This window comes from Seriola dumerili, unplaced genomic scaffold (assembly GCF_002260705.1).
Source record: "Seriola dumerili isolate Sdu_G_001 unplaced genomic scaffold, Sdu_1.0 BDQW01000002.1, whole genome shotgun sequence".
Taxonomy (NCBI): Eukaryota; Metazoa; Chordata; class Actinopteri; order Carangiformes; family Carangidae; genus Seriola; species Seriola dumerili.
Genome location: NW_019174257.1, coordinates 11477137 through 11504836, shown reverse-complemented (window position 1 = coordinate 11504836; position 27700 = coordinate 11477137). Strand labels below are relative to the sequence as shown.

The following is a 27700-nucleotide window of genomic DNA, read 5'->3' as shown; positions in this document are numbered from 1 at the left end:
AAAAATATATTAAGTGTTCTTTTCTTTCATTATCACTGCTCACTGAAAACCACATAGCTTTGACATGTCTCAGTCTGAACCTTAGTAACAATGTATGTTTAAATATAGGCAGAGCTTTACAATATATACAAGTGGTAGGAGAGTTTTCTCACCTTGTAAGACAGAGTGGAACCCTTCAACTTTTCTGTAAATGTAGGAAATGTAGTGAAAATCATGGTTTTCACTGAGCAGTGACAACAAAGGCAGGGCAATAAACAAACCAGTCTTAATACAATATGTGGGGATGAGGATGAATATTTTAAAGTCACATAAATGAGACATATTTTCCCACAGTTATCAGTAACTTCTTAATACACTTGAGTTTATTTGCTGCCAGTTTGTTTTTTTGGCAAATTTCTCACTTACTTGATATCTTCTGCCTCTAATCTGCTTCAACATTTTTGAACATTTTGTCTCTGTGTCCATGTAAAGAAGTGCACACAGTGTGCATAGAAAGGAGACTCAGCAATCTACGTCATCCAAGTGCATTTAGCTGAAGTGAACAAAAGGACAGGACTCCCCCAAAATACTCAAGAAACACGACACCACTGACAGAAACCAACACATTAGTGGAGAGACTTGGAGAAAAAAAAAAGAAGAAGAGGAAGAGAAGCCTAAGCCACTTATAACAGAAAAAAATATAAACACAAGAAAGAAAAGCAGAAACAGACAATACAGTCAACATGAAGGCAACACTCTGTTGTGTGAAAGGCAACTGTACAGTACAGATCTTTGTGGTGTTTACCCACTGACTCAAGTTCAACCAGGGAACATTTAATGTCACTAGCTGTTTTTGTTTTTAGTATTCGTATCATCTATTCCAGACTGAACCAGGCTCGCTCCCAAACAGATGATTCAGGTCCTGACTTGCACTTTAAGAAACATTTATCTAATGCTGGATGCTCCGGTTGTCACAGTAACTAGATCCGCCTCTCTCCTACCTGTCCCTGTGTATTTGCGGTTGCTAATATGTGTGTTCGGATGCATTTACTGGCTGCCGCCGTCCCCGTTATCCTCCCCCTCCTCCTGCAGCTCTACCAGAGGAGCGTGCCGATTGGCCTGCGAGCCCTCGCTGAAGAAAACCTTCTTGATCACACCTGACTTGGGCGCACGGATCGTGTGCTGCAGAGGAGAAAATGAACAACAGATCAACTTTAATAGAGACTCAGCAGAGTGTGTGCGTAACCTGTGATTTGAACTGGTTAAAAAAGGTGAGAACGTGTGTGTAAGGCAGAGCCAGCAGGAGTCGCTCACCTCCATCTTCATGGCGATCATGACCATCAGCGGGTCTCCTGCAGTCACTTTATCGCCGGCCTTCACCAGCACCTAAACACAACACACCGGACTGTTTATTTGTTTGCACAGAGGATATTCAGTCTGTGTTCATGTCAAAAACACCCATTGCCTGTGGTTCGCAGGAAAATTCAGCAATTTTGGCAGATTATAGGGAGTGAAATTATAAAATCCTATCTATTACTACAGAGTGTGACCCACTATGCATTTTACTTTGGATATCAAATGCATCTATTACTGATAAGTATAAAATGAAAATCTGCAAAATGCTTCTGTGCAAGAAAATGCGTTCTTCTGAAGTTCCATCCAAAACATATTGGCATAAAATCATACTTGAATATGCATTTTTGGATTATTTGACATGCATGTTACATTGCTAAAACAATGTATTTTGCAGAAAATGGGAGCCTTTTATGTCATATATTGGTCTAGACATCTCTGCTATTTTAGAGGGACCTAAGCAACACCTGTCTTTGAGCTATTTGTTATTTTTACTTTTATGTAAATCCTGAGTCTCGCCTTTTTGAGTGAATGAGTCTGTGAGCCGAGATGTTCTGTTTTGATTTGTTCTTGTTTTTTTTTTTTTCTTACACTGTTGTGAATGATATTTACAAAAAAAAACCCCAAAGAGCCATTATTACTTTACATTACTGTAATTCTCTGTTAAAAGTTTTAGATCAGTCGACTTTGAATTGTCTTCGGCTCGTTCAGAACATGGCAGTCTGTCTGCTCTAAATCACTTGTGCTTCAGCCTCACTACACCAGCTGCCAGTATGTTTTAGATAAACACTAATATACTCAGAGGTGTCCTTATAAATAAAAGTAACAGACAAGGTGGAGGCCTAAGATAGCATGTTCACAGAGTCAATTACTGTCCGTATCAGCAGGAGTGTATTATAATGCCACTTCCCAAATAAAATAAATAACAAAAAGATGTTAAAATCATCATTAGGTTTGTTTGTTAAGAAGCAATGATGAAGTAAAAGTATTGTTGTTACAGTTACCTGCGGTTTAATATTGAGCATTAAATCTAATTCTTGACCTCGGAAACAAACAACAAACAACAACAACAAAAAAAAAAACTTTTTCGGTAAGTACATGTGTGTTGCTTTCTTGCCAAGAGTTAGATGAGAAGATGCATACCACTCGTGTGGCTGTACACTAAATATGAAGTAAGTAAAGTTTATTTATATAGCACCTTTCACATTAAAAGAATCACAAAGTGCTTTACATAAAAAAGAACAAAAGTTCAAGACAGAGAGATAGGACGATAAAGAGCGATAGAATAAATAAAAAGCAATAAAGGTATTCAGACAGACTGACCGAAAGCATGTCTGAATAAAAATGTTTTCAGCTGCTTCATGAAGATGTCACAGGGGTTTATGGATTGGAAGGAAAGGGGGAGAGTATTCTATAGTTTGGTTGCCACAGCTTGAAAAGCACGGTCACCTCTGGTCTTGTAGCAGGTTGGAGGGACAGCCAATCATTTTTGTTCAGTAGACCTAAGAGCCCGACTGACCTTATAAGGGAGGAAGGAGGTCAGCAATATATTGGGGTGTTTGACCATGCAGGGCTCTAAAAGTGAGCACCGGTATTATAAAATGGATATGTAATTTGATTGGGAGCCAGGGGAGGGAGGATGAAATTGGTGTGATGTGTGACTTCTTGTTATTTGTATTTAAAAGCCGGGCAGCTGCGTTTAGACTGAAGCCGGAGTGAGGAAGCAGGAGGGCAGCAGAGAGCCTAGCAACTCTAAAGCTAATTAATACAATGCAACATGTTAATTAATTAATTAATTAGCCAGAGAGCAAGGCTAGCTGTTCCCTCGTTTCCGGTCTTTATACAGACATTAGAGTGCTATCACTTTTATTGTCCAACTCACATAAAAAAAAAAGCACATGAGCCTACAACCAGCATGTTAAACTGTTTCTTTAAATTCTTCTTGTAGTTGCACTGTCCACTGAGGAAGACCATGAGATGAAAGTGGGTTTTTCTATGTAGTGAAAGAATCATAATGTCTTTTGAGAGCGCCTGATCCAGAAAATAATGGACTTGAAGAACAAAACAACAAGTTTTTCTCCTATACCTCGTCCATTATTTTTATATTTCAGGACAGGTCGAGAATTTGGAGACCTTCATTCTCCACACTGTCTGTCCAAGGCCTTTTATTTTTCCCTCCAACAAAACTATAAAAGACTAAATATCTCACTATGTCAGAACATTTTAAATTCCTGCAAAAAAAAAAAAAAAAAAAAAAAAACGTTGACGTCTATTTTTTATTTTAACTGCTTTAGAGAATTTTTTGTAAACTTGTTTTTTATGCAAGATGGTTTTCTTTGAAGATAGTGATATGTACATGTACCTTGAATTTGAGTTATATGAAAAACTTATAAAGACTTATACAAAGATATATTTATTTTATTTACAATTCATTATTAATTACGATGGCTTAGGTGCCTCCACTAGATTGGCCTAAATAAAAAATAAACTGATTCCTTTGGCATGACAAAAATTCAATTCACTGCTGCTTTTTCAGTTCGTGGGCTGATACAACCAAACTCACCTTCTCTATAGTTCCAGTCATGGGGGCCACAGCTCCACCCTGGGCCCCGGAGCCGCTCACACCAGCCAGATACTTGGGCACTGGAACAGACACCTGGGAGCTTCCCTCCTGCAGCAAAGATGTAAAGATGTCAGAGACAGAGGTGACGGTTCACTGACGGCTGAGGGAGGAGGATTTGAACAAGCTTTAATGTCCCCTCATGTCAGATGTCAAACGCTTGTCCTCGGTCATTAGGCGTGAAAGATGACAGTGCAGTGACAGGTGAAGTGTACTTCTCTTTAAATCGAATGGGGAAAGCATTCATTTCCAGCCTTCACATATTCACATCCTCATTTGGAAAAATAAACCTGTAATAAATCACCTGACAGGTGGATAAAAAACAAATACACTTTTTGTACAGATTTAAAACTGCTGAGGTTCACAAAGACAGTGGTTAACGTCGATTTATGTACGCACTTGCATAAGCCCATCCAGTTAAAGCTTACAAATTTTAGGTTTAAGAAACATTCAATCCATTTTTCAAGCTAAAGTCTTAAATATTCTGTGGTTCCAGCTATAGAAATGTGTACATTTGCTGTTTTGTGATACTAAATTGCACATGTTTGGGTTTTGGACTGCTTGTCAAGCCAAACAAGCAATTTGAGGATGTTTCCAGGATACTGAGATGTCCTTATTTACACTATTTTCTGCATTTTATGGACCAAACACATCAGTTTCAGACCTATAAGAAATACTGCTTCTTCATTCAAGTTGAAAAAAGTACAATTACCAAATTTATATTATTAACAAATCATACATTTCTATTTCTTGACATTGTAAATAAACATAAATCCCTGTGCAACCAAGATGACAGATGATGATATCTGCTTCACCGACTTAAGCAATGTGTAAAATGCTATATTCACTCAGCTTGTGTTTCTGGTGTCAGTGGCAGTGTGAGCAACATACCGTGGAAAACAGGTGGACCGTGTTGTCCAGGATCACCAGTTTGGGGCGGGACTTCACTCCGTTGACAGAACAGTGCAGGAACAAAGCACCACCCTCAACCTCTACCTCTCCAGTCACATGGTACACCTCCTCGCCAACCTGAGAGAGGAAGCACAGGGTAACCTCCTGACACTATTACCTCATCTCTCCATATACGGCTTGAACGTTATGTAATCGGTGTATAATCAATACTGTTGTGTACATTTCTCTTTTCGTATTATTCATTGTATTGTTTTAATTAGAATTTACAGACGTTTAATTTGAATGTAAAAAATAAAAAAAATGTAAATAAAATAAATGTACACAGATTTAAAAAATAATTATTTCAAAATAAAAAACTAATCTCCTCATTTTTAAAAGAAATTTGTGCTTCAGATTAAAAAAACTATCATAAAAAAAAAAAAAAAAAAAAAAAAAAAAAACTTTTGTGGCATATTAGCTTATTAATGATGCAGTCGAAAAAGAAAAGTCACCTGCATGCTGTAGCTTCCATCTTTGTTGTACTTGATGACCACATCGACTTCTACAGACACGGACAAGAAATGTTTGCAAGAAAGGTTTTGGATTCACAGACAGTAAAGTAGAAACACCAAGTCTCCAGTTGAACACCATCGTCATCATCATCATCACACTGACACCGCAGCAGCCACCGCACTTATTTTTGGCCTCGCAGTGACATTTTTAATAGAAACATTGAATAATGAATGAGTTCATTAACAAACTGTCGCAGACCAGACCAACTTCAAACTTAATTATTCAAACAGATCCACAGTTATGAGCCGGCCCCAACTGTACTAATCTGCTTATTAAAACTAACACAATATATCAGTTCTTCAACTAATTTAACACAAATTAACTGTCATCCTTGTCATTACCCATTCCTCTTCTAAAATATTCAAATCATGAAAATGTTTGAGACATGAAAATAATCCAAGAAATCCATGTCCACCTGTGTGTGCATTACAGATCTTTATTGTATATTTTCTGCCCCATACTTAACTGTATGTACGCTGGTGAGCGCATGTCTGCATGCATGCATACACTGACTATGTTTGTGCATGTGTGTACATATGTATGTTAAGATAAAAGGGGTGTGTGCATGCATACATGTTGATATGTTTATACATGGCTCTTGTTTTTTTATTGTGCATCTATTGTGCATTGTACTGAAGTTTAAGGGAAGTTATTCATTGCAGTATAACACACTGCTTCTCATGCACATGAGATTGAAAAACCTGAACTTCAACATCCTGTTAGCCACAAGTAGTCATATTTATGGTCACCTGTCTAACTTGTCACTTATATTAGTGCTGAAATGATAAGTCTGTGAATTGAGTCGTACACCAAGACTTATCAACAACAATTTTAATAATTTGTTAACAATTTCAATCATTTATTATGTAACAATGTCAAATATTTTCCTGTTCCAATGTTTGAAATGTAAGGATTTGCTGCTTGTCTTTCTTGTTGTCACTGTAAACTGAAAATCTTTGTGTTTTGGACTTAATGTGGGGCAAAAGAAGACATCTGAAGTTGTCAAATTAGGCTCTAAAAACCTACAATGGTCATTTTCACTATTTTCTGACATTTATTAACTAAAACAAAATTAATCATAAAAATGTATTTGTTGCAGCCCTTCCTGAACTGTGATCTGAATTAAAAAGTAGAAATCAAACTCAAGTTTAACCACTGAGAATTAAAAAAAAAAAAAAAAAAAAAAAAAAAAAAAAAATGCTTCTCAGCCGTTACACCACTTCTGATCCTGTTGATCAAGTTTCTGATTCTCCACATTTTTTTTTTTTTTTATCTTTCCTTCCTCCCCATCTGTTCTCTACCTACCCTCTCTTCCTGTACACTCGGGGTCAGTAAAGGCAGACAGTATCACTGGTACTTACTTTTGTCTCCCAGCTGTAGTGTCATATTTCTGTTAAACTGAATGTTGTTCCTCCAGCCACTGCTAGAGCCAAATGGGGAGAAGGGGTCTGAAAATCACACACACACCATGTACATTTAGTATAGTATGATTTTTTTTCAGTTCAAAAAGCTGTAAATCATTTTTCCTGACATGGAAGATATTATCCCCCTCACCGGTAGAGGCTTGTGTGAACTCCTGTGTGTCTTTCTTCTCCTGCAGCACCAGACCCAGGGCCGCCTGGCAGATCGTAGCCCCAGAGGGAGCTCTCGGAGTAGGGAAGAGGTCAGCGTAGTGCTGGGGGATGAAGCTTGTGGTCACATTTCCAGCCTCGAATTCTGGGTGGCCGGAAAGACTCAGCAAAAAGTCTATGTTAGTGTTCAGTCCCACGATCTGAGGACGGATGCAGACAAGAGGAAGGATGCAGAGAAAATAAAAACAGAGATATAAATATCTTTTTAAATTGCATCATTTAAATGAAATACTACACGTAGGGACTTAGAGTTTAGTATAAATACATTTATCTAACAAATTCATTTGCATGACATGAAAAGCATCGTGTGTGTGTGTGTGTGTGTGTGTGTGTGTGTGTGTGTGTGTGTGTGTGTGTGTCTTACATTATATTGTCGTAAGCAGTATCGCAGTTTCTTTAAGGCAGCTGATCGGTCCTCTCCCCACACCACAAGCTTGGCAATCATTGGATCATAATGTGCCGACACCTCATCCCCTGAAAATAAACACACACACACCATGTCAGTTGTAAAGCTCTCAGTGTTTTTCGTTATGGTAATTAACTGTATTTGTCCCTTGCTCATCCTTCACTATCTACACTCCATTGGAGTAGTCATATTCATTTTCTACTTCCCAATTGGATAAAATTAGATTATTGGATGAAGGCCAGCCAGTACTGCACAAGCACTCATTGTTGCGATTTCTTCACTGCATTTCCCAGAGATCTCTTTTAACTTCTTCTTTCTTGATATTTGTCTTTTGTGTAATCATGTTTTGTGTGATCTAGACTCCCTACCTTCCCTGACTCCAGTCTCTATGCGTGTGTGTTGGTCTGGTGGAGGGGTGGAGAGATGCAGCAGAGGCCCCGCCCCTGGAAGAAAGTCGTTGTTTGGGTCCTCGGCGTAGATACGAGCCTCGAATGAGTGCCCCCCTAAGATGATGTCATCCTGGAGGAGAGGCAGGCGCTCCCCTGCTGCCACCTGGAGGAGATTTTCACAAAGCATCATTAAGCTTCAGTCAATAAAACTTCTACCTGTTGGTGAAAAAGTTTCTTGTTACTTTTTCTCCATCCCTCCCCTCTCACCCTGAGCTGCCACTCCACCAGGTCGGTTGCAGTGATCATCTCCGAGACGGGATGTTCCACCTGCAGCCTGGTGTTCATCTCCATAAAGTAGAAGTTATGATGGGCATCCATTATAAACTCAACCGTACCTACACAGGAAGACAAGCAATATGTCATATACGCTACTGTGTGTTCTGGGTCTGACAATGTGGTCAGATGTGTGCATGTGTTTGTGTGTCTTACCTGCCCCTACATAGTTGACAGCCTTGGCTGCTTTAACTGCTGCTTCTCCAAGTTTCCTGCGAACCTCAGGACTAATACCAGGCTGAAAAAAATACGTATAGAGGAGTGTCAAAATACAGTGTAAACACTCAACAGGTGACACAAACATTTTCAAGTGATCGCAGACCTAATGTCCAGTAGATTCTCCTTATATATAGAAGATTTTCCTCATTTAACACAAGTGCAGCAGTAAATCCTGCCAATACAGGTGAACTTTTCCAGCTCTTGTCACCATGGTGGTGAAGGATAGATGCCGATGTGTCTCCTCTTCCAAGTTAAAGAGACTAGTCGTATTAACTAAAAGCTAAATTAAGAGCTTTTATTGAATGTGCATCAGTGGGTTTGGAAAACATAGATTGATAACAAGAGTTGCCACATGTCCAATAACCTACAGGCTAATACAGTTCAGGTATATACCGTACTTCCTCTCTGCCAGCAAGGAGATTATTCCAGAAAAGTGGCTCAAGATATCCTGAGCTTAAACCTCAAATCAGATTTCCATTTTCTAGATGTGGAAAACCAAAATTTATGTTTGCAAGAGACACTGATTAAAATGTAAAACTTAGATGCCATAGGTACAATAATCAACTTTTAAAAGTCCTTATCAGTCAACTTTAATTCAACGACACATTTCTGTAACCACCATCATGCCCTCACCCCTGGTGCTTCCTCTATGATCTTCTGATGTCTCCTTTGGACACTGCAGTCTCTCTCAAACAGATAGACAGCATTACCGTGCATGTCTCCGAACACCTGAACCTCCACGTGTCTGCAGAAGACAGACAGAGAGAGGAATAAAAGGACACATTTTTTTTACATAGGGGAAAATAACAACATAGTAGAACTGGCTGGTTGGCAGTGAGTGAGGGAGTGAGTGTTACCTGGGGTCCTCTACGAACTTCTCAACCAGCATGACATCATCGTTGAAGGATTTTCTGGCTTCTCGTCTCGCCGACTCCAACTGCTCTAAGAAGTCTGAGTCTGAGCGTGCAATACGCATCCCCTAAACACACACACACACAGGGTTATTTTTTGTTTCCTGAAGTTTCCCCATCAAAGTTATTTTGGCTTTTCGCCATCCTCTCACCTTTCCTCCTCCTCCACGGACTGCTTTAATCATCACAGGGTATCCAATCCGAGCAGCCTCTGCTTGCAGCCTTTCATTTGATTGGTCCTCTCCATGGTAACCACCAATAATTGGCACCCCAGCAGCTGACATGATGTGTTTGGATGTGCTGAAAACGGACACAAAGCAATGCAAGTCAATTGGCAAATTCTGTTATTCATGTTTCTATTCAACTGTTTGAAATTATGCTGCTGTAATGACAAAGTCCTCAACAGATATTATAGATATTTTTTAATGTGTGTGTGTCACCTCTTAATGCCCATATCTCGAATGGCAGAGGAAGGTGGCCCAATGAAGATGATGCCTTCTTGTTTACACGCCTCTGCAAACTCTGTGTTTTCAGATAGAAAGCCATAGCCAGGGTGGACCGCCTACACATAAAAACACACAATTAAGATTTCAGGAAGATTAGATGTAATAAGGATAAAAAGCCCCACTGTGCAACATTAAGAATAGTTAATGCGATTAAAGAAACCTGAACATTATAATCTATATCTATTATGATGGTTTAAAGAACTCTCTCTTTAGCAGGATAACTCACATGTGATCCAGACTTCTTGGCCACTTCCAAAACCTTCTCCATAGAGAGGTAACTCTGCTGGGAGGGCGGAGGGCCGATGTGGTAGGCTTCATCTGCCTACAAAACAACCAAAGCAAAAGAAGACAGTGTCCCAATGCAAGCTTAAAAACAATCAATGGGCAGATTAAGAAAACATCATATTGTCTCATTGTATTCATAAAAGCTGCTGCAGAGAGTGGGAAAGAACACCGAGACCTAAAAACTGCTTTTATGTGAGAAAAATGTATCTCGCTTCTCACCATGGCCACATGCATGGAGTGTCTGTCTGCATCACTGTACACCGCCACAGAGCGGATGCCCATCTTCTTGGCTGTACGCATCACGCGACATGCAATCTCTCCTCGATTGGCAATCAACACTTTCTCTATCCTTCCCACCCCTGAAGAGGAAACAGCGGACACACAGTTTCAACAACTGACAGCTAAGGCTCTTTAAATGAAATCATGCTATAATTAAAAAAATATTTATACATATTGTTACTTCACTATTCAAAGCAATAGTAAATTCAGCCACAAAAAGTGCAGAAAGCTTTAAAAGGCCTGCAACTATCAATGCCCTATCATCCTCAGGAATAGTTGCTCACAGGGACATAGTTTATATCTCTTGCACTGCATTTTTAGTACACTTTACTCTATAATGAAAATATTTTTAATTTGCTATTTCACAACCAGCAGAGCTATTGGTGTCATGATTGCTTATAACAACATTGCAAGGAACATGTCCTTAACTCACCTCCTGAAACGAACCTCACGCCTCTTTTGGTCCATGATAATTTTCTGACAGAGGAGAGAAGAGAGGAAAGTACAGGAAAGTGAAGTGCAGAACATTTAGTAAATGAACGCTGCTCAAGAAATAGCAAGTACAGTCACTATAAATCTAAATAACTGAGCAGAATGATAGTTGCCAGTGTAGACAGTCGCACAGTTGTATGTTCAACTGTGTGCATGTTGTACCAGCCACACTAGCCATGCTAACTGCTACCTTTATTTAACCTTGCTCAGGTCTTATCTGTCTCTCCAGTAGTTCGCAGGATGAACCACATTTTATCAACACGCTGACGTTGAGTCCAGAAATAACGTGATTTTGTCAAGGTTAGCAGTCATGGCCATTAGTGGAAAATTTACAATCTTAGCTACAAAAGTGCCTTATCTGGTTAGCTCAGCCGTAAGATAACACTGGTCCGGTTGAAAAACTTTTACAGGAAGTTAAATATCTAATAATATAAGATGTCTTTACAAGGGACAGCCTGTTTCAGACAAGAACTGAGCAGACATGTCACTAGTTGATGTACTCACTGTGTAAATATTCTCAGACCCTGCAGAGTGGGGAAACTCAGGATAACTGCAGCCATAGCTACCAGCTGCTGGGCTAGCTGCTAGCTTAGCTAACTAATTGACTGACCAGCTGAACGTGGAAAAGGCGAAGTGCTAATTTACTAAACACGCTACTCGTCGGTTTGGCTCTATTTTAACTACAGCTAACCAATCAGCTTAAGTCGGAGATCTTAATTGGGGCTTTCAAATGTTACACACGCACGAATAAACACTGCTACACGCCTTTTAATGTCTGTATTACTAATTATGACCTTTCCAAGGACTCGTAGTGGCCACAGCCAATGAGAAAAGGGGATATGGAGGTGGGGAGGGAGCTGCAATGACGATAAAGGACCAGCAGAGGGAGACGTTTCACAGGTCACACGGGTGGTGGAGCTAATTATTTATTTATTTATCATTATTTTTTTCTTCGTCCACTCTGACAGGTGTTGAATTACAGTTCGTAATGAATGATTACACCTCCTAAAATATAAGATTTGAATTGACAGGATCATTTGTATTGATTAAGGGTTCAATAACCATTAATTCTGTTTTTATTAAATAACTGTTAAAATTACAATAAATTTGAATATTACAAAAAACAGCAATGAATAAAAGTCATCATTGAAAGCAGAACGGAAAAGAAATGAAATTCAGGTTCATACTTGTTACAAAGAGATTGTGAAATTAATGAAAGAAAGGTCAAATAAATACATTTAACAATACTTTTCGCATTTATAGTTTGGATATAAGATATCAGGCCTTTATATGTTATTATAAAAGTCAAGTCCAGGTTAAGGAGAAGAAGTTTTTAAATGTTTTTGTTACAGTAACTGAGTATAAAATATGGAGTAACCCTGCATCCAGTTTCACAGCAAATTCAGAGCCTGTCGTAGCCTTGGCTGCGGCGGTCTTTGATGAACAGGAGGGTTAGCACTGTGATCAGGATGAAACCCACCACTGTGGCCCCGATGACGATGGGAACAACTCGCTTGTTAAAGTCAGCCCAGCACTCCACCTCTGAAACATAAGAGAGAAGGAGGATGATTAAAGATCCGTCCAGTGGGGTGTGTCATTAAGCCTTCAAAAACCATGTCTACTTCTCAAAAATGGAGAACTCATAGTAAATCCAGAAAAAGCCCCATCTTATCTTTTCAATCCACTACAAAGGGTCACAAATCGGGCTTTTATTTATTTCATCTGGCACAGCTTCCTGCTTCTGGCCCAAATGTATGACAGTAATAAAGGCAATAAAAAAAAAGATAGCAAGCATTGATCGCGACCATCTTTTCTTAGCTTCCTGTTTTAGATGTTGAAATTCATCAGGGCTTTTGACAGTCTGACCCTTTGAACTGTGCTGAAGCCAAACAGGACACTAAACAGAGTGGTAACTATAGTTGCCAGTGAGTTTTTGAAATGGTTCTGAAAGCAAGAATATAAGAATATAATCTGGTCCAACTGTAGACAACAAGCTCCAAACACACAGAGGTTATGAATGTGTGTGTTTTTATGCATGAAAAAAAGGTAAAGATTGTGCTCATATTGATTTATTTGTAAACGTGTTTTTACTAGTTTGACTACCGGAGAGGAAGCACAAACAAAGGACCATTATACTCAGCTGAAGTTGCAGGGAAAAGAGAATCACATTAGTTTTGAGTGGATCAGTGGTTTGTCTAAATAAGGAAACTTAAAGCTCATTCAGCATTGATTTACTTGTACCTGAGCAGTCTAAATTTTGCACTTAGCTTCCCAAGACAAAACAATTTGTTGAAGAGAAAGAGCAACGTCTAAAACATAAGTTTGGGCTGCAGAAACATATTGTCCCTGCTTTTCTATCTCATGACCTCACAGCTTTCTCTTTTAACATCTCGGTTCAGTTGGTTCAGATCCAGTTGTGGAACCCAAATAATCAGTTCAGTCACCTTCTCCATACTGTCCGTTGGGCAGAGTGAAGGCTTGCATCTGCAGATGGACCAGCTTGATCCTCAGCTCGGACGACATCAGCAGCAGACTGTCAGATTTGCACTTGAAGCTCTGACCATTGGCTGTTGTAAACAATTTGTAATGGTCCAACAAGCCAGAGTAAGTCTTATCTGGGAGGAGCAGGATAAAAAACAGAGGCACTTTTTTTTACTAGGAAACCTTCATATACATAAGGTGAAATTTTCTTAAATCAATTCCCTGTTTTAAGTTGTTTCTGTTTGATCTTGAATGTTACTTTGAGTCTCTTCAATTTATAACAAACAGGAAGTCCATGTCAGCAGTTAATATATATCAAAATATCTAATCTAATATCTATTTAAATGTATGTATTTGTTCCTTTTTTAAATTATTTTTTGTATTTTTTTGTTGAAATATTATTTCCTTTTATTTAAAAACTGAACAATTGTCTGATTGCTTGTCAAATTTCCAGTTTAAATAAAATTAAACACAGGCAGTTGCAGTCTAAGAGTTTGCAGATTATTCCTCAGAATCAGAAATAGAAACAGCCATATATCATCTGTCCTCTCTCTTACTGGCACATCTTTGGCAAACAGGCAGAGGCGACACACGAGCACTCAGCTTGGTGACATAGGAAACATTATTTTCCTGGGGACAAAAATACAGAGATTGATTCAGAAATCCCAGAATTCTAAGCAGATACACATTTTTCCAAGTAAACAAACATAATTTCATAATTTGTTGTGAACATTTTGGTCTAGATGTGAACCTGGAAGTCTCACTAAAGCTCTACACAAATGAATTATATTCCAGTGATAAACAGTCCACACTAGTTTAAGTTAAATGAACATTGCATTTTTGGTTTCCATGAAGTTAACACACACATTTTGGCTGCAAATTTTTTTTGGGACATTTTGGAAATGAACTATTTGTGTGATGTTTGTGCTTGACTTGCACTTTATTCAGTCTTGTAATAGGTTGATGCATTGTGCTACATTCTGCCCTTGTACACATGTAATTTGTCATTTTACAGATATTAATAAAAATAAAAATAAACTGAATTATCTTTTTCATTTTTTTACAGGAATATATGAAGTTTGTTGTTGGGGTTGGAGCACCCGGAGAAAAGCCACGCAGACACAGAGAGAACATGCAAACTTCACACGTTGAGGAATATGTGAATTTTTGTGTCGTACCTTTTTGAAGGTGAACTCCAGGCTGGTAGTGTTGTCCGGCAGCGTGACAGACAGAAGAGCAGATTCTTTGCCACAGTAACCGCTGGTCCTGACCCTGGAGGGGTCCAGGTTGAAATACCAGGTCTTCTGAGGGCATACAGGGGAGAAGCATTACTTCATATCACTGTACAGAGTCACAAGTCATCGTCTCTCCTCATTTCTACTTTCATTTGTGCAAAACATGTGACTAAATTAGCATTCATCACTTATATTAGAGACATATGAGAGCATAAATCTACACACCCAGCTTTATTCTGGATTCTGAAAAAAGCTGACATCAGTTTTAGATTTTCACTGTTTGAACAATGAAACCAGCTTGTAACACCTCACAAAGAGATGCTGACACAAACACACACTTTCTGCAAAAAGGGCTGAAATACTAGAAACTTTAGTGATACACACTGAGGGAAATATGTACTACTCACAAATGAACAGCCCTGACAGATGCACACCAAACACAAACACACACAGACACATACACATACACACACACACACACACACACACACACACACAGTGCTGAGCCAGTCACAGCCTTTAACCTTCTTTTCAATGACGATGTACTCTGCTCCCATGGTGGCTTTGATGCAGGGTTTCCCAGCAAGGCTCTGCAGCATGTAGGTCCCTGTGCACAAAACACACACAGACATGCACACAAAGTGCACACATACATGCATTAACACACACGCTAGTAAAGTACCAATTGTGATGTGAGTTTGACTGACATCATTTCGCTGCAGCTCGCCACGATTCCACCACTCTTCATGCCATTATTTCAACATGTTTGCGATTCTTTCTGCAATAGATTGGCTACAGAAACTGGTGCTTTGTTTATATTTCTGTAATAAATCTAGTCTTGTGTTTGTGTGTGTACCTATTTTAGGAATGGCCTCAGAGGGCTGCAGGACCGGCCGGTAGATCTGAGTCTCAGAGTCATTTCTCTGGAGGTGGACGCCTGGAGGAGGAAGAAGAGACCTGCCATTTAACAAGGTGGCGTTTCAAAAATCAGTAAATCATTACCCTTGGCAATCTGGTGATTGATCCTGGCTCTAGACAGAGTTTATCTGTGAGTCTCAACAGAGTGGATTTGGTAAAAAAAAAAAAAAAAACTGCTGCTTGCTTAATGGCACACAAGTGGAATCAGGAATATTCGCAATTAGAGCAAAACATAGAGTGGATTTAAAAATAAAAAAAAAAGGGCCACAAGATTAGTTGATACCTTGTGATGTAAATTCCTATAAAAATTTACAATTTATTAGCCCCTGCAGGATTGATGCCATGAGATAGTTTTAACAGAATCTTCAACAACAACAAAAAAAATTGAAACCAATGGAAAAAAAAAAATCACATCCAACATGTTCCTGCTTATCAACAAGACACAGACGGAAACAGATTTCTGGATGTAGTTATAGAATAAAAATAAGTCATGCCCTTGGTCTAAAGTTTACAGTAATTACACTAAAGTATCATTATTACAATAATTTAAAAATGGTATACAATTCAAAAAACAAGTTGAAAGCTTCTGCTGCTGCAAAACATAAAGGTTTGTCGGATGTTTTCCACTTTTTTGACAGTTTCTTTCTTTTTAACAACCTGCATTTACAAGATATTTGGAAGTGAACTAGTGGATGTAGTGATGTGTGAAAACTGGCTGCGATGACTGTCCTGTCATGTGTATGCTTAAACCTCAAAGTGAGGAAGACGAGTGTGGGACCACAAGAGACCACACAAGCAACGATGACAGGAAACCAGACCTGTTTAATTTGTGACAGTTTCGCAGCAGTGACAGCACTGGTGCCATGAAGGTTGAAACAGCCTCATGAAGACCATCATTTCATTTCAAACTATTAAATAAATATAAATATAAATATAAATAAACCATTAGAAATGTCCCAATCACAGGTTCACTCCTTACATTATTCATCTCAATGCATGATAATTACAGAATGGGATACTTCATATTCATATTCATTCATCTGTGGCATAAAGGTCTTGGTTTACACACAGTTTTTATAGTATCATGAAGAGGAACAGCAGATGAATTTGAAGAGCACAGCAACACAGTTGTTTGAGTTACAGAGAGAGACAAAGAATGATCTATAGAGAGAGTTTATAGTCTATTATCTGAGGATGAAATGCTATTGAATATCATGAGTCTTACCTGGAACAACAGCAGCCAGGAAGAAAAGACACCGTGCACCTGTGTGCATCATAGTTAAAAGAATAGAGAAGAGTAGAGTAACGTGATGAGATCAGAAGCGCTGCATCTGTAGTTTGGTGATTCAATGTGAAAACTGCTGAACACCTACACACCGTGAAGACTCCTGCAGAGGAAGTGAAGTACCACAGGAGGCGGGTGAGAGCTCACACCTCTGATGGTAAATTCACGTCAGTTGAACAAAATGACCTTGCCTTGCTCAGCCGATCTACACTTAGAGAGAAATCTTGAAAATGACTTTGTCAGATGAATTTAGTTTCTCTGCAATTTTATGACTTTGATCTTGTTAAATGTGTTTCACTGTCAAATATATTTTCCTTTCATTTCTTCCTTGTCTCCTCTTCAATGTTCACATAAATCCTTGAATGTCTTCTTCTTCTTCTACAAACTGTGGGCACCTACTGTATTGACCCCCTGTTTGTGGTTTTTAAACACAATTCACAACACACACACAACACATTTAAACACAAACTTATTTAGTAATATGTCCCATGTAAATTTTGAAACAGGTAATAAGAATAACAATCCTAATCATAATCATAATATATAAAATCATAATAATAAGGCCTCAGGGCCCTTATCATTTAATTTGATACTGTGCCTTTAGTCATACACATTCCCACCAATGCACATTGTGTGTATGAGATGTGTTTGTGTATAGTGTATATGTGCACACACTGTATATGACTAAGTATAAATGAGACTGTGTGTGTGTAGGCTACTCAGCGTGCTACCAATTAGCACAATATGTGTTTGCGCATGTGGAACCACAAGAGGGCAGAATTACATTTTTATAAATCTGCTCTCATCTATAATTTCACACAATCACGATTCTTTTTCTTTTTCTTTTTCTTTTTTCTTTTTCTTTTTTTTTTTTTTTTAAATCTGCTGTCTCTACCAAACAGGCCACTGTAAGAATTGACTTCCTGTATCTATCATTGCAGATGTGCACATATGTGTACAGATGATGGAGGTAAAGCGATTGCTGAGCCAATGACCTGTCAGGCACACGTAAGGTTTTGGCATGCTGTCATCAGTCTGCAGGTATGAGGTGACCTTCGCGCACTCACGGAACTTGGAGACAAGACAAAGCAAACACAGTGTCTGTGTGATACAGCTACAGTATATGGAGTGTAACATCTGAGCACATTTCACTTCATTTCAAAGAGGAGCAGCTGGGAAGTCTGAGTGGTACAGGCTAAAGGTCGACAGGGACAAAGTACCAGTTAAAACACACAAAACACACACCCAGTACACACACAGACACACAGACACACACAGTGGCCTCCTAAACACTTACAGTTAGGGAATGTTTCCCTTCTATACATTCAGTGCCAATCTACTCTACTTTATGTGGTTAATTTGTGGGTATGTGTGTGTCCAGATTGAGGTAGGAGGGTGTTTGCTCTCCCGGCGTCACTAATGAAGGAAGTTAGTTCATCTCCTCATATGCTCTCTCTCTCTCTTTCTGATAATGACTGTTGTGTTGACTCAACAGGTAGGAGGGCAAACAAAGAAGCAAACATTTGCTCTCCTTTTACCGACTGAGCGCTTTGAGCATTAATGTGTGTGTGTGTGTGTGTGTGTGTGTGTGTGTGTGTGTGTGTGTGTGTGTGTGTGTGTGTGTGTGTGTGTGTGTGTGTGTGTGTGCCTGTGCCTGTGCCTGTGTGTGTGTGTGTGTGTGTGTGTGTGTGTGTGCGTCCTCTGTGCCCTCTTGTCCTCTGTGTATGTATCTGTGTGTCATCATCTTTCTCAGGATTCCCACCTACAGTTTCAGGAGAACTTCAGTCAGTCGTCCATCCCTGTGTGGAGAGGAGTCGAGTTTTTCTCCCTCACGCTCGGCAGGATCGGCAGCAGGCCTCCACCTTCAGAAACTGTAAGTACTGCATCACTAACTCTTTACATCAAACCTCATAGGTTACAAACATGCTTAATTCTAAGCCACGACTAAAGAATTTGACATTGATCCAGCTGACACTGTCTGAGTCAGGACGTCATTTTGAAATGAAATGCACTGATATTGTAATGATAAACGAATAAACTGCAGCGGAAAGTGTTCAGCTGGTGTGATATTCGCCTTTTCAATGCTTTGTAACAGAGCAGAGCCAAACATCCATCGAGATCACACAATGAGGAGTGGAGTAGGCCTATGTGTGCTGGGCCTGCTGTGCCTCCACAGCTCTGTCTTTGGGCAGGTAAGCAGAAAGTATCAGCCTTTAAACTGAGGTGAAAGCGGGGGAACTATCAGGCTGTTTAGGGTTTACAGCAGTGCTGGAAGAGAGATTCTTTACTTTTTCAGATACTTTACTAAAGCAAAAGAACTATTACCACAATAGAAAAATACTTTCTTACAAGTAAAAAGTAAAATACCAGAATTATGTTTAAAAAATGTAGTTTAAGTATCAAAAGTAAACTATTGCATGAAGCAATACGGCAACTTTAAGTGTATAATAGATTCAATATCATTTCAGTCACATTTAAGCATTGTAGCTTGCTGAAATGGGTCTAACTACTTTCCTACTTACATATAAGAATGTTTTACTTGTTTGACATGGTGCGAGTCAGCAGCTCTCCATTACATGTATCTGAGACTGAAATACAGTGTTTCCCTCTGAAATGTGGAAAATTAATGGAATACACAACTAAATATGATATACAGCATAAAATCAAGTAAAATAGATGTATTTCAAAATAATTTGTATTATTATTGGTATTTGAGTAAATATACTTAGTTTTTCTTTTTATATATATATATATATTGGATTACAAGCATTTGAATCATTAAGTAAATCCCGTTCTGGAAAACTGGCTTTATTTTATTTTCCTCTGAAATGTAGTGCAGTAGAAGTAGAAGCAGTAGAAGAGTAAACATAAAATGGAAATAACCAGTGAGAGTACAAGTACCATAAAACTGTACTTAAGTACAGCACTTAAGTAAATGTATTAATTGTATGTTAACAGTTTAACTAAAGAGTGGTTTTCAGTTGATTTGATTTTTTTAAAGGCCTGTAGAGGTAGGGCTATCACAATTTCACCAAAAAGCAGGTTTGGAGAGAAATAAAAAAAGTCAGACCTAATTTTGCATTGCAGATTTTTTTCCTGTCTTGTTAATCATCTCACAGCCCCTCCGGCTTATCTTGGAAATCCTACAGGGCATACAAATGCAGAGTCTGGGGACTTCTGTTGTAGTTTATTGTAGTCAGTCATCTTTCTTTCTTTACCGACTAACCTCTCTCTCTCCATGGTAATGCTTCTTCTTCTTCTTGTCCAGGAGGCAGTGGACGTCCAACCAGGCGTCCTTATCTTCTGCGATGACCCATCTGTAGAGAAAGCTGTCAGCAGCGCTCTGCACAAGTTCAATGAGAAGTTGAGCACTGGACACAAGCTGGCCCTCTATCAGATACTGACAGCCAGCAAGGTACAGTGACTGTCTGCATATTTACCTCATAAGTAATCTTCAAGACTCCTTATAAGGTTAAAGAAAAACATACTGAAACTTGATATTCCTATAGTATATATAAAAGTGTAGAGAGTGCCTGTGGGCAACAACATTTTCTTCTTTAAAATACTATAGTTTTACCGGTGATTGGTGTCACTTCTACAGTGTTGCATTATTGTTGCATTATTGTATTGTATTTCACAGTTGTGGTTTGCCATGACTTCATACACAGCTTAGTATCAAAACTGTAAAAGAAAAGAAAAAGAAGGAACACACAGAAACATTACACATAAAAACAGCACTTGCTGTAACTCTCAATGCTCTTTGTGAGGAAGTCTATCACTGCTCCCCTGAATGGGAGTGTTCGACAAAGTAGTTTTAAACAGTCACTACAAACCATGCAGAAATGAAGTCTTAGTGCACAATATTTCATTCCTGACTGCATTTTAAATTAACTTTAAATTTTAAATGAATTGTTGTGAGTGTAAATCCTTCACTTTTACAATATTAGTTACTTGTCAGATAAATGTACTGAAGACATGGATTGTGTTTAAAGTAAAAAGTAAATTTCCATCCTAAATGCAATAGCTATTAAGTTGTATAAAACTGATCGTAATGTATCAATAAAAATAACAGTTGTTTTTCTGTTAGCAAAACAATTGTTTATTGAATTGAAAAATTCTTTCAGCGTTAATGATTCAGATGTGAAGAGATCTGATGGTTGTTACCTCCTTTAAAAATCCACACGGCGTGTGTCAGAGCTGAAACTGGAAGGTGATGAAACAAGAGGAACCAAAGCTGTGGGATGACGAAAACATCCTCAGACACTTTGACCTCTGATGCACACTGTGTGTGTCTCTCTCCACAGTCAGAGAACGGCTCAGACTCGGTGTATTCACTGCAGTTCACCAGCAGGAGGAGTGACTGTCCTGCCGGGAGCAACAAACCCTGGAGAGACTGTGACTATCTGTCTACTAGACGCAAGGTAGTGATGATGGGATGAAATGCGGTTGCTGATATTCATATTTTCCATTCACATCTGTGGAGTAAATGCTAAGACTGTTAATATTTATGTATAAACAAAGCTGCAGATTCCTTTAGAGCATTTACAGTAGATTATTTTTCTTAAAGTTGGTGATAGTTCTGATGCTGTGTATAACACTAATCATAATCAAAGCGTCATCTATCCGGTTGTTCCTCCAGGAGCCGATTTCATGCAATGCCACAGTCTACTTGACAGAGGCGGAAACAGACACTAAGCAGGTGGATTGTGAGCTCGGTGAGTGACTGGATGAACAGAATGATCACATGATCTCATTAGATAAAAGTTCATTGGATTGTTGTTTCTAAGACTATGACACAAGCAAAGCCAGAATTAGCTGCCAGGGCAGTTAATTCATTTTTACTTAAAGATATAGTTTAACATTTTTTTCCTTCTCTGCAGAGACATAGTTGAGCAGGCTGATACTGCTCTCATGTTTGTGGGGTAAATATAAAGCTGGAGTCAGCAGATGGTTATCTTAGATTAGCATAAAGACTGAAGACAGGGGGGGAAGAAATGACAGTCTGGCATAACCTTCTGTAAAACCACTTTTCACAATTCAGCTTTTGTACAGATTACAGAGCCAGGCTAGCTGTTTCCCTCTGTTTCCACTCTATATGTTAAGCTAAGATAACTACTGGCTGAAGCTTCATATGATGAGTAGTATGTTTCTGCACATCACAGTTTCAGGACTTCAGGACCGCAGTCATTTCCAGGACCATGTTTCCTGGACAGCACATCTCTAGGACCCTGGTTTTCTGTGACACTACCACTGCAGCAGAAACCCAATTTGTTTTAAACGTGCGTCATACAACGCACCGTAACCAAATCGCTAAGTGGCACTATTGTGAAAAACTATAGTCTTAGAAATGCGGTCTTAGGACTGCGGTCCTGAAAGTCCTGAAACTACAGCTTCTGGTACTGCAGAAACATATTAATAGAAGAGACCTGAGAATGGGTCAAATCTTTTGATCTAACGCTACAATCATGTGATATTTTCATTTTTTTTTTAAAACCTTAATTACGTGCAGCCAAGTAGGGAAAAAAAAAAACATTCACACCAACCTCTGACTTTTAATTTCAAGTCAGAGATATCAGGAATTTCTGACACCAGTTACATCTCCCTCTTAGTAACATGAAATACGTAGTTTGCCAACAAACTTGATGTTGTCAGAATGGCTGCAAATACACCATCACACGTGAAGATGTGTTTTTCCTGTTCTTCCCATTCTGTCAACATTGTCTGAATGCGGTATATAACTCTTGGCAAGACAGTGAAATGATTACTATAAATATTACCAAAATACAGAAATACAGAAAATCTGAATACAAGATGAAGCCTCTTGCTCGCCTTGTTTCATGTTTTCTGCAAAGTGAAATAATCTGGGACACTAAAGGGACAAATGATTTTACTTGCCCGGAAACTTGAACCAAATTTAAAGTGGAGATTCTTTCTAAATGCGCTCAATAAGATTATTTAAAAAAAAAAAAACTTTTTCAACTTGGGACTCATTTAAGACATTTACCATGAAACCAGTGGCTCATTACAACTTATTATGTCTCTTGTCATGTGATGCACTCCACTGGGGGAATTGACCCATTTCAAGTCAGAAACTGAAATTTTCTCGCAGCAGCAGGAATCACTGCAGTATCGATGTAGTCCACCATGACTGTTTATCACAGGAGAGCATATGGCTCATTTAGAAAACAGTGAGTCATTGAGGAAAATGTACACTGGTGGGCGCAGGGGATATACAGGGGAGGCCGATTGTGTAATATATCAATACTATCTGCAGATAGGGAGAGCACAATATTAACTCATCGCACCATAAAAGGCAGTGGCCTAGTCTAGACTTTAGTCTGTTTGCCTAACCTTCCCACTGTGTTCTCTCTCCTGTTCCCAAAATGTTTTGCAAGTTTTAAAAGACTAAGCTTGCATAATTCCTTTCTGTATTAAAATGGTATTTACCTGTTACAGTTAGCGCTGTACGATTATGGCCAAAATAATAACCACGATTATTTTTGATCAATATTGAGAACCCAATTATCTATCACATTATTCATTGATTTCAGGGAAAAAAAAAAAAGTTTTTTATTGCACTTTGACATTTAATTTATCAGAGCCTCAATTGGGGGTGAAAGGAAACCCAGTAGAGTGCAGGCCCATGCTTCAGTGAACTCAGGTGTTTGGCAAACATGTATTTTAATATTGTTCAATATTAAACTCTGCCTTTGATGCAGTTTTATATTGCCCACAGTCATGAGGTAACCATGGTCGAGCCACGGTCAGCAGCTGTCTCCTCTTTTTCACAATCTTGCTTCCTCTCCAGATGATTACGTCGTTCCAGAGAAAGCTTCCTGTCTGGGCTGCCCTGAGAAGATTGATGAGACCTCAGAGGACCTTAGAGTTCCTCTTTCTGTCTCCATCTCCAAGTATAACTCCATCTCCGACTCTACTCACCTGTTCACCCTGCACACTATTGCCCACGCCACCAGACAGGTAGAGACTGTGTGATATGAAGGGAGATGATGAACTGGGAAAAGTCTTTCTTTTCTACCTGCTGTGTTTATGTATCCCTGCAGGTGGTCGCAGGTTTCAGGTTCAAGGTGAGATTTGATATGCAGAAAACCACCTGCGCCAAGGCTGAACACAAAGACCTCAACGAACTGTGTGTCCCTGATGATCAGGATACGGTAAATATGAAAACATAACACATATGACCACTGATGTTATGTGATCTTTTCTGGGCTTATTTAACTTGAGTGTGTGTGTGTGTGTGTGTGTGTGTGTATTTTTGTGTGCAGGAGTTTACAAACTGTAACTCTACAGTGGATGTAGCTCCATGGAGACTTGAGGCCCCGGAGGCCCAGTTAGAGTGTGAACCAGGTGAACTGCCTACGGTGAGGCCCACTTTGTTATTACTCTGTAGTTAACCTGACATGCTAACATTAGGGGCTCATTTTAGAGCAGGCAAAGAGTTTATTGCATTTAGCACAGTTTTTGTTAGGTCTTTGGTTTTGGAAAGGCTTAAAAAAAAAAAAAATAAAAAATAAAAAAAAAAAAGACACCACACCCCCTCCAAACGATTTAGACAGTGAGTATGGCTCTCACTAGTGCCATGTGCACACAGCGTGATGTGCACGCATGTTGGGAAATCACTGACAGACCTGCTGGGGTCTATGACTGCACAACAGCTGTTAAGTGAAGAGATTTAGTGAGAGCTGAAATTTACTTTACAGCTGCAAAGGTTGGGGTTTTTTTTTGGGGGGGGGGGGGGGGGGGGTTGTCCACTTCAGGGCAGGAGAAATCAACAGCAAACTGACAAAACCCACAGCCCGCGCATAGGCCAACTTTTTTTTGGTCTCCCCCTTCTGGCAGTGAGAGTAAGAATCGCCGCTTTTTTTTTTTTTTTTTTTTTTTTTTTAAAGAGTGTAATCCTTCCAATCTACACGTTCATCCACATCCTGTCTTCTTTTCTTCAGACGTTCAACAGGCGCCGTCCTCCCGGCTGGTCTCCACTCAGGAACATCCTGTATGAAGCCATACCTTCAAAGCCCCCCACTAAAGCCAAAGAAGAATCATCTGAGGAGGACTTGACAGCCGTCAAGCCGTCCGGCTCCCCTGATGTGGCCTCGGAAGCTGGGAATGACAACCCCTTCCACTGCCCATCTAAGCCCTGGAAACCTTTCAACCCAGTCCCTCCTGCTGTGCTTGGAGCTCCTACGAAGGCCAGCATAGAGACGGGCGCCACACAACCGCCAGCAGAAGTCGGCTTCAGTGATACAGACCTGCTGGCATAAAATTTTCCACATTTATGTTCAAAATAATTTTCACACTCTCCCAACAGATTTCGTGTTTGTTTTGTAGACTAGTCCTCTAGTTGCATTGCAGGGACTTCTTCTGGAAGAAACCTCTTCAGGGGTGTTAAGCCGATTTAAAACTACGGAGGCAAAGAAGAGGGTTGGGTTCATAAAACAACGAGTTTAGATTGGGCCCTGTAACTCCTCAGAAAGCACTGGAAAAATAAGGACTGAAATGATGACAGAGCTCTTTAGTGTTATCGTATAAATAACAAGGAGAAAAACAGGTGTTCCTTTGAGTAAATCAAAGTAATGAGTAATGATTAAATGCCCTTGGTGTGAAGTTATAACAGATGTGAGAAAGCAGAAAAAAATCTGCAAGAAAGTGAAATAAAACTTTGTTCTTTGTGCTGGTTTTTTGTGTGAGTATTAAAAGCCTTTAAATACTAGTCTTCCTGTAAACATAGCCTGTAATCACCTGCTTCTATATGGACAAGCAGTATTCAGGTCTATTTTGGAAGATACAGAGTTCACACTGTGTTTTTTCCTGACACAGCGTCCCATGACGTCCCTTTTAATCCACCTTTTAATCTTCCAAGATATTTAAGAGATTTTGATTCACAGTGGGAACCAACAAAACCAAGAATTTGAAATCCTTATGGTTGAACACGGCTTACAAAATTTCACAAAATGCTTACAGTCAATTACACATTACATTATTCAATAAAGCAAACTGAAACAGGGGGACAGTGCAAGAGCAAACACGGCCAGGTGAATGTTTAACAAATTTATTTGTACATCTTCACAGAACACTCAGATGACCAACCAGTCAGTCAGGGTACAAACCTTTACTCTGCGACCAGGGAGCCAAAACAAAACACAATATACACTTATAAATAAAAACGCAGGTTATTGTGAGAATGAACGTGTCCTAGAAATTGTTCCTACAGGGAGCAAACTTAAGGCATTAATTTATAAACATCTGCATGGCTGCCTAGCAGACTAAATAAAAACAAACAAACAAAAAAGAGGAAGAATATTCATCTTTACCCAATCTCATGCAGGTAGGCTGTGAAAAACAATACATTGGCCCGTTGTACATTCATTCATAGTATAAGTTAAGGTTCTGACATCATGGTATGCTATGGAAATATATGAGTGACACACTGTAATGTAGTTTACAGAACTGCATACAGAACAGAACATGAAACCGCACGCTGTTAAGTCAATGTTCCTGTTTTAAGTGAGAATTTGGGACATGAGATGCAAATAAAATGATCACAAATGATCAATAATCTGAAATTATTTACCATATTTGCTCTTTGATCCGAGGTTGATTTTTTTTCTGCAAGTAGAGTTTAAAACCCTCGACATTCATTCTGTTTAAAGCCCATTCAAAGGCTTTTCAAAAAACAAAGCGAAACAAAAAAAAAAAAAGGAACGGAGTGTAACTGAGGGTTTGACAGTGTTTTGATATATCAAGGTGGTGGACACAATAATGTGAACACCTGTCCATCAGGTGAACAAACAGGAACAGTAACATGAACATCTTAAAATAAAAGACTTGTCTGACAGTCACCAAAAACAAAAGACTACACTGTAAGCATCTCAAAAGGTAGTATGTACTACATGGATATTGCATTGAATTGCGTTATATTTCCTGGGTGTTTATGTTATTATGTCCACCGTTTGTCTTAGAATCACAGGTCAGGGGCAAACTCAAGATATGATGAATGAAAGTAGGGTTTCCCTCCTCTCTGTTACGTCACAAAAATGTATCAGTATTTCTCAGCACTGGTAAAATAGCAGGTACAATGATGACGTATCATTATGTGATACTCAATCTCCTGCAGATTGTTGATCTGACGGACAAAGCCGGCTTAGTAACGAAACCGGTTCAACTGGCCCTGTGACAAGCAGATCTGTGAACATGGGCCTGTGTTTTCATTGTTGAGCTTTTTGACAGTTAAGATAAAGAACGGGTGCCATCAAAGCCTTTTCGCTTAAGGGAGGAAAAAGTAGTGCAACATTTATTGCAGAATTCCTGCACCAAGTCAGCACCAAAGTTGGACACCAGGAGAACTTTTAAAAAAAGAAAGAAAAAAAAAAAAAAAACATGCTCTGGGAAGATGTGACAACTATCACTTCGGTGCCGGGCCTCATTCATATGATTCGGAGGCTGAAAATAGAAATCCAAGATGATTGAATCTTATTAAATACTTCATCACAGTTCTCACTGCACCTGATCTTAGAAACGTGGACTCGAGTACAACTTCAGTCCTTCATTAATTCAAGAAATAGTTGCTTCTTTACTCTGAAATTTAGCACTGTGGCATCAATAACATTCACTACCAGTATCAAACAAACAGCCTTTACACAAATGTTTCAACCTTCTCTGCTTACGAACAGCCCAATACGCACACACGCACGCACACACTCTCTCACTATCAGTACTAAATAGATACTGAACCCTTGCATCTCAACTCTAAACCAGCAAAGCAGTTCTGATTCATGACATTTCAAGTAAAACATTTACATCTGATGTATGAGAAAAGTGTCCCTTCTTTTATGTTTCAGAGTTCCTGAAGCTTTTTTCTGCAAAAAGCTTCAGCAGTTTTGTTTTTTTTTTCTCTGG

At 39.1% G+C, this 27700-nt stretch overlaps 3 protein-coding genes across 3 annotated transcripts; 1 reads left to right on the top strand and 2 right to left on the bottom strand.

The window, feature by feature from the left end:
• Positions 1–393: 393 nt before the first annotated feature.
• On the bottom strand, positions 394–11634 carry mccc1 (methylcrotonoyl-CoA carboxylase 1). The gene is made up of 19 exons (XM_022738601.1): positions 11372–11634; positions 10809–10852; positions 10316–10455; positions 10038–10133; positions 9746–9867; positions 9458–9605; positions 9252–9373; positions 9028–9139; positions 8332–8413; positions 8110–8237; positions 7822–8005; positions 7412–7521; positions 6971–7187; positions 6778–6864; positions 5356–5405; positions 4844–4981; positions 3896–4003; positions 1294–1365; positions 394–1161 (listed from the first exon to the last, which is right to left on the bottom strand). Exons 1-19 carry the CDS (start codon positions 11425–11427, stop codon positions 1027–1029), a joined length of 2151 nt encoding a protein of 716 aa, XP_022594322.1. The 5' UTR covers positions 11428–11634; the 3' UTR covers positions 394–1026.
• Positions 11635–12076: 442 nt separating this feature from the next.
• On the bottom strand, positions 12077–16843 carry lamp3 (lysosomal associated membrane protein 3). The gene is made up of 7 exons (XM_022768376.1): positions 16727–16843; positions 15440–15520; positions 15108–15190; positions 14527–14652; positions 13906–13978; positions 13312–13482; positions 12077–12409 (listed from the first exon to the last, which is right to left on the bottom strand). Exons 1-7 carry the CDS (start codon positions 16776–16778, stop codon positions 12270–12272), a joined length of 726 nt encoding a protein of 241 aa, XP_022624097.1. The 5' UTR covers positions 16779–16843; the 3' UTR covers positions 12077–12269.
• Positions 16844–18547: 1704 nt separating this feature from the next.
• Positions 18548–25474, top strand: LOC111223969 (kininogen-1-like). Its single transcript, XM_022748334.1, has 9 exons — positions 18548–18659; positions 18882–18978; positions 20055–20201; positions 21091–21207; positions 21426–21501; positions 23595–23764; positions 23848–23958; positions 24070–24165; positions 24748–25474. Exons 2-9 carry the CDS (start codon positions 18913–18915, stop codon positions 25063–25065), a joined length of 1101 nt encoding a protein of 366 aa, XP_022604055.1. The 5' UTR covers positions 18548–18659; positions 18882–18912; the 3' UTR covers positions 25066–25474.
• Positions 25475–27700: the final 2226 nt, after the last annotated feature.

What these genes read in the sequence shown, in the direction of transcription:
- LOC111223969 (XM_022748334.1), top strand. Translation starts at nt 18,913, where the DNA reads ATGAGGAGTGGAGTAGGCCTATGTGTGCTGGGCCTGCTGTGCCTCCAC. An exon ending in GCAGGTGGATTGTGAGCTCG is followed by an intron (nt 21,502 to 23,594) that starts GTGAGTGACTGG and finishes CTTCCTCTCCAG; the next exon opens with ATGATTACGTCGTTCCAGAG. An exon ending in TTGCCCACGCCACCAGACAG is followed by an intron (nt 23,765 to 23,847) that starts GTAGAGACTGTG and finishes GTATCCCTGCAG; the next exon opens with GTGGTCGCAGGTTTCAGGTT.
- lamp3 (XM_022768376.1), bottom strand. Translation starts at nt 16,778, where the DNA reads ATGATGCACACAGGTGCACGGTGTCTTTTCTTCCTGGCTGCTGTTGTT. An exon ending in ACATCGTCATTGAAAAGAAG is followed by an intron (nt 14,653 to 15,107) that starts GTTAAAGGCTGT and finishes GTATGCCCTCAG; the next exon opens with AAGACCTGGTATTTCAACCT. An exon ending in CAACGGACAGTATGGAGAAG is followed by an intron (nt 12,410 to 13,311) that starts GTGACTGAACTG and finishes CTTATGTTTCAG; the next exon opens with AGGTGGAGTGCTGGGCTGAC.
- mccc1 (XM_022738601.1), bottom strand. Translation starts at nt 11,427, where the DNA reads ATGGCTGCAGTTATCCTGAGTTTCCCCACTCTGCAGGGTCTGAGAATA. An exon ending in ACTACAGCTGGGAGACAAAA is followed by an intron (nt 5,406 to 6,777) that starts GTAAGTACCAGT and finishes CCGTGTCTGTAG; the next exon opens with AAGTCGATGTGGTCATCAAG. An exon ending in TGACTGGAACTATAGAGAAG is followed by an intron (nt 1,366 to 3,895) that starts GTGAGTTTGGTT and finishes TGTTGTGTTTAG; the next exon opens with GTGCTGGTGAAGGCCGGCGA.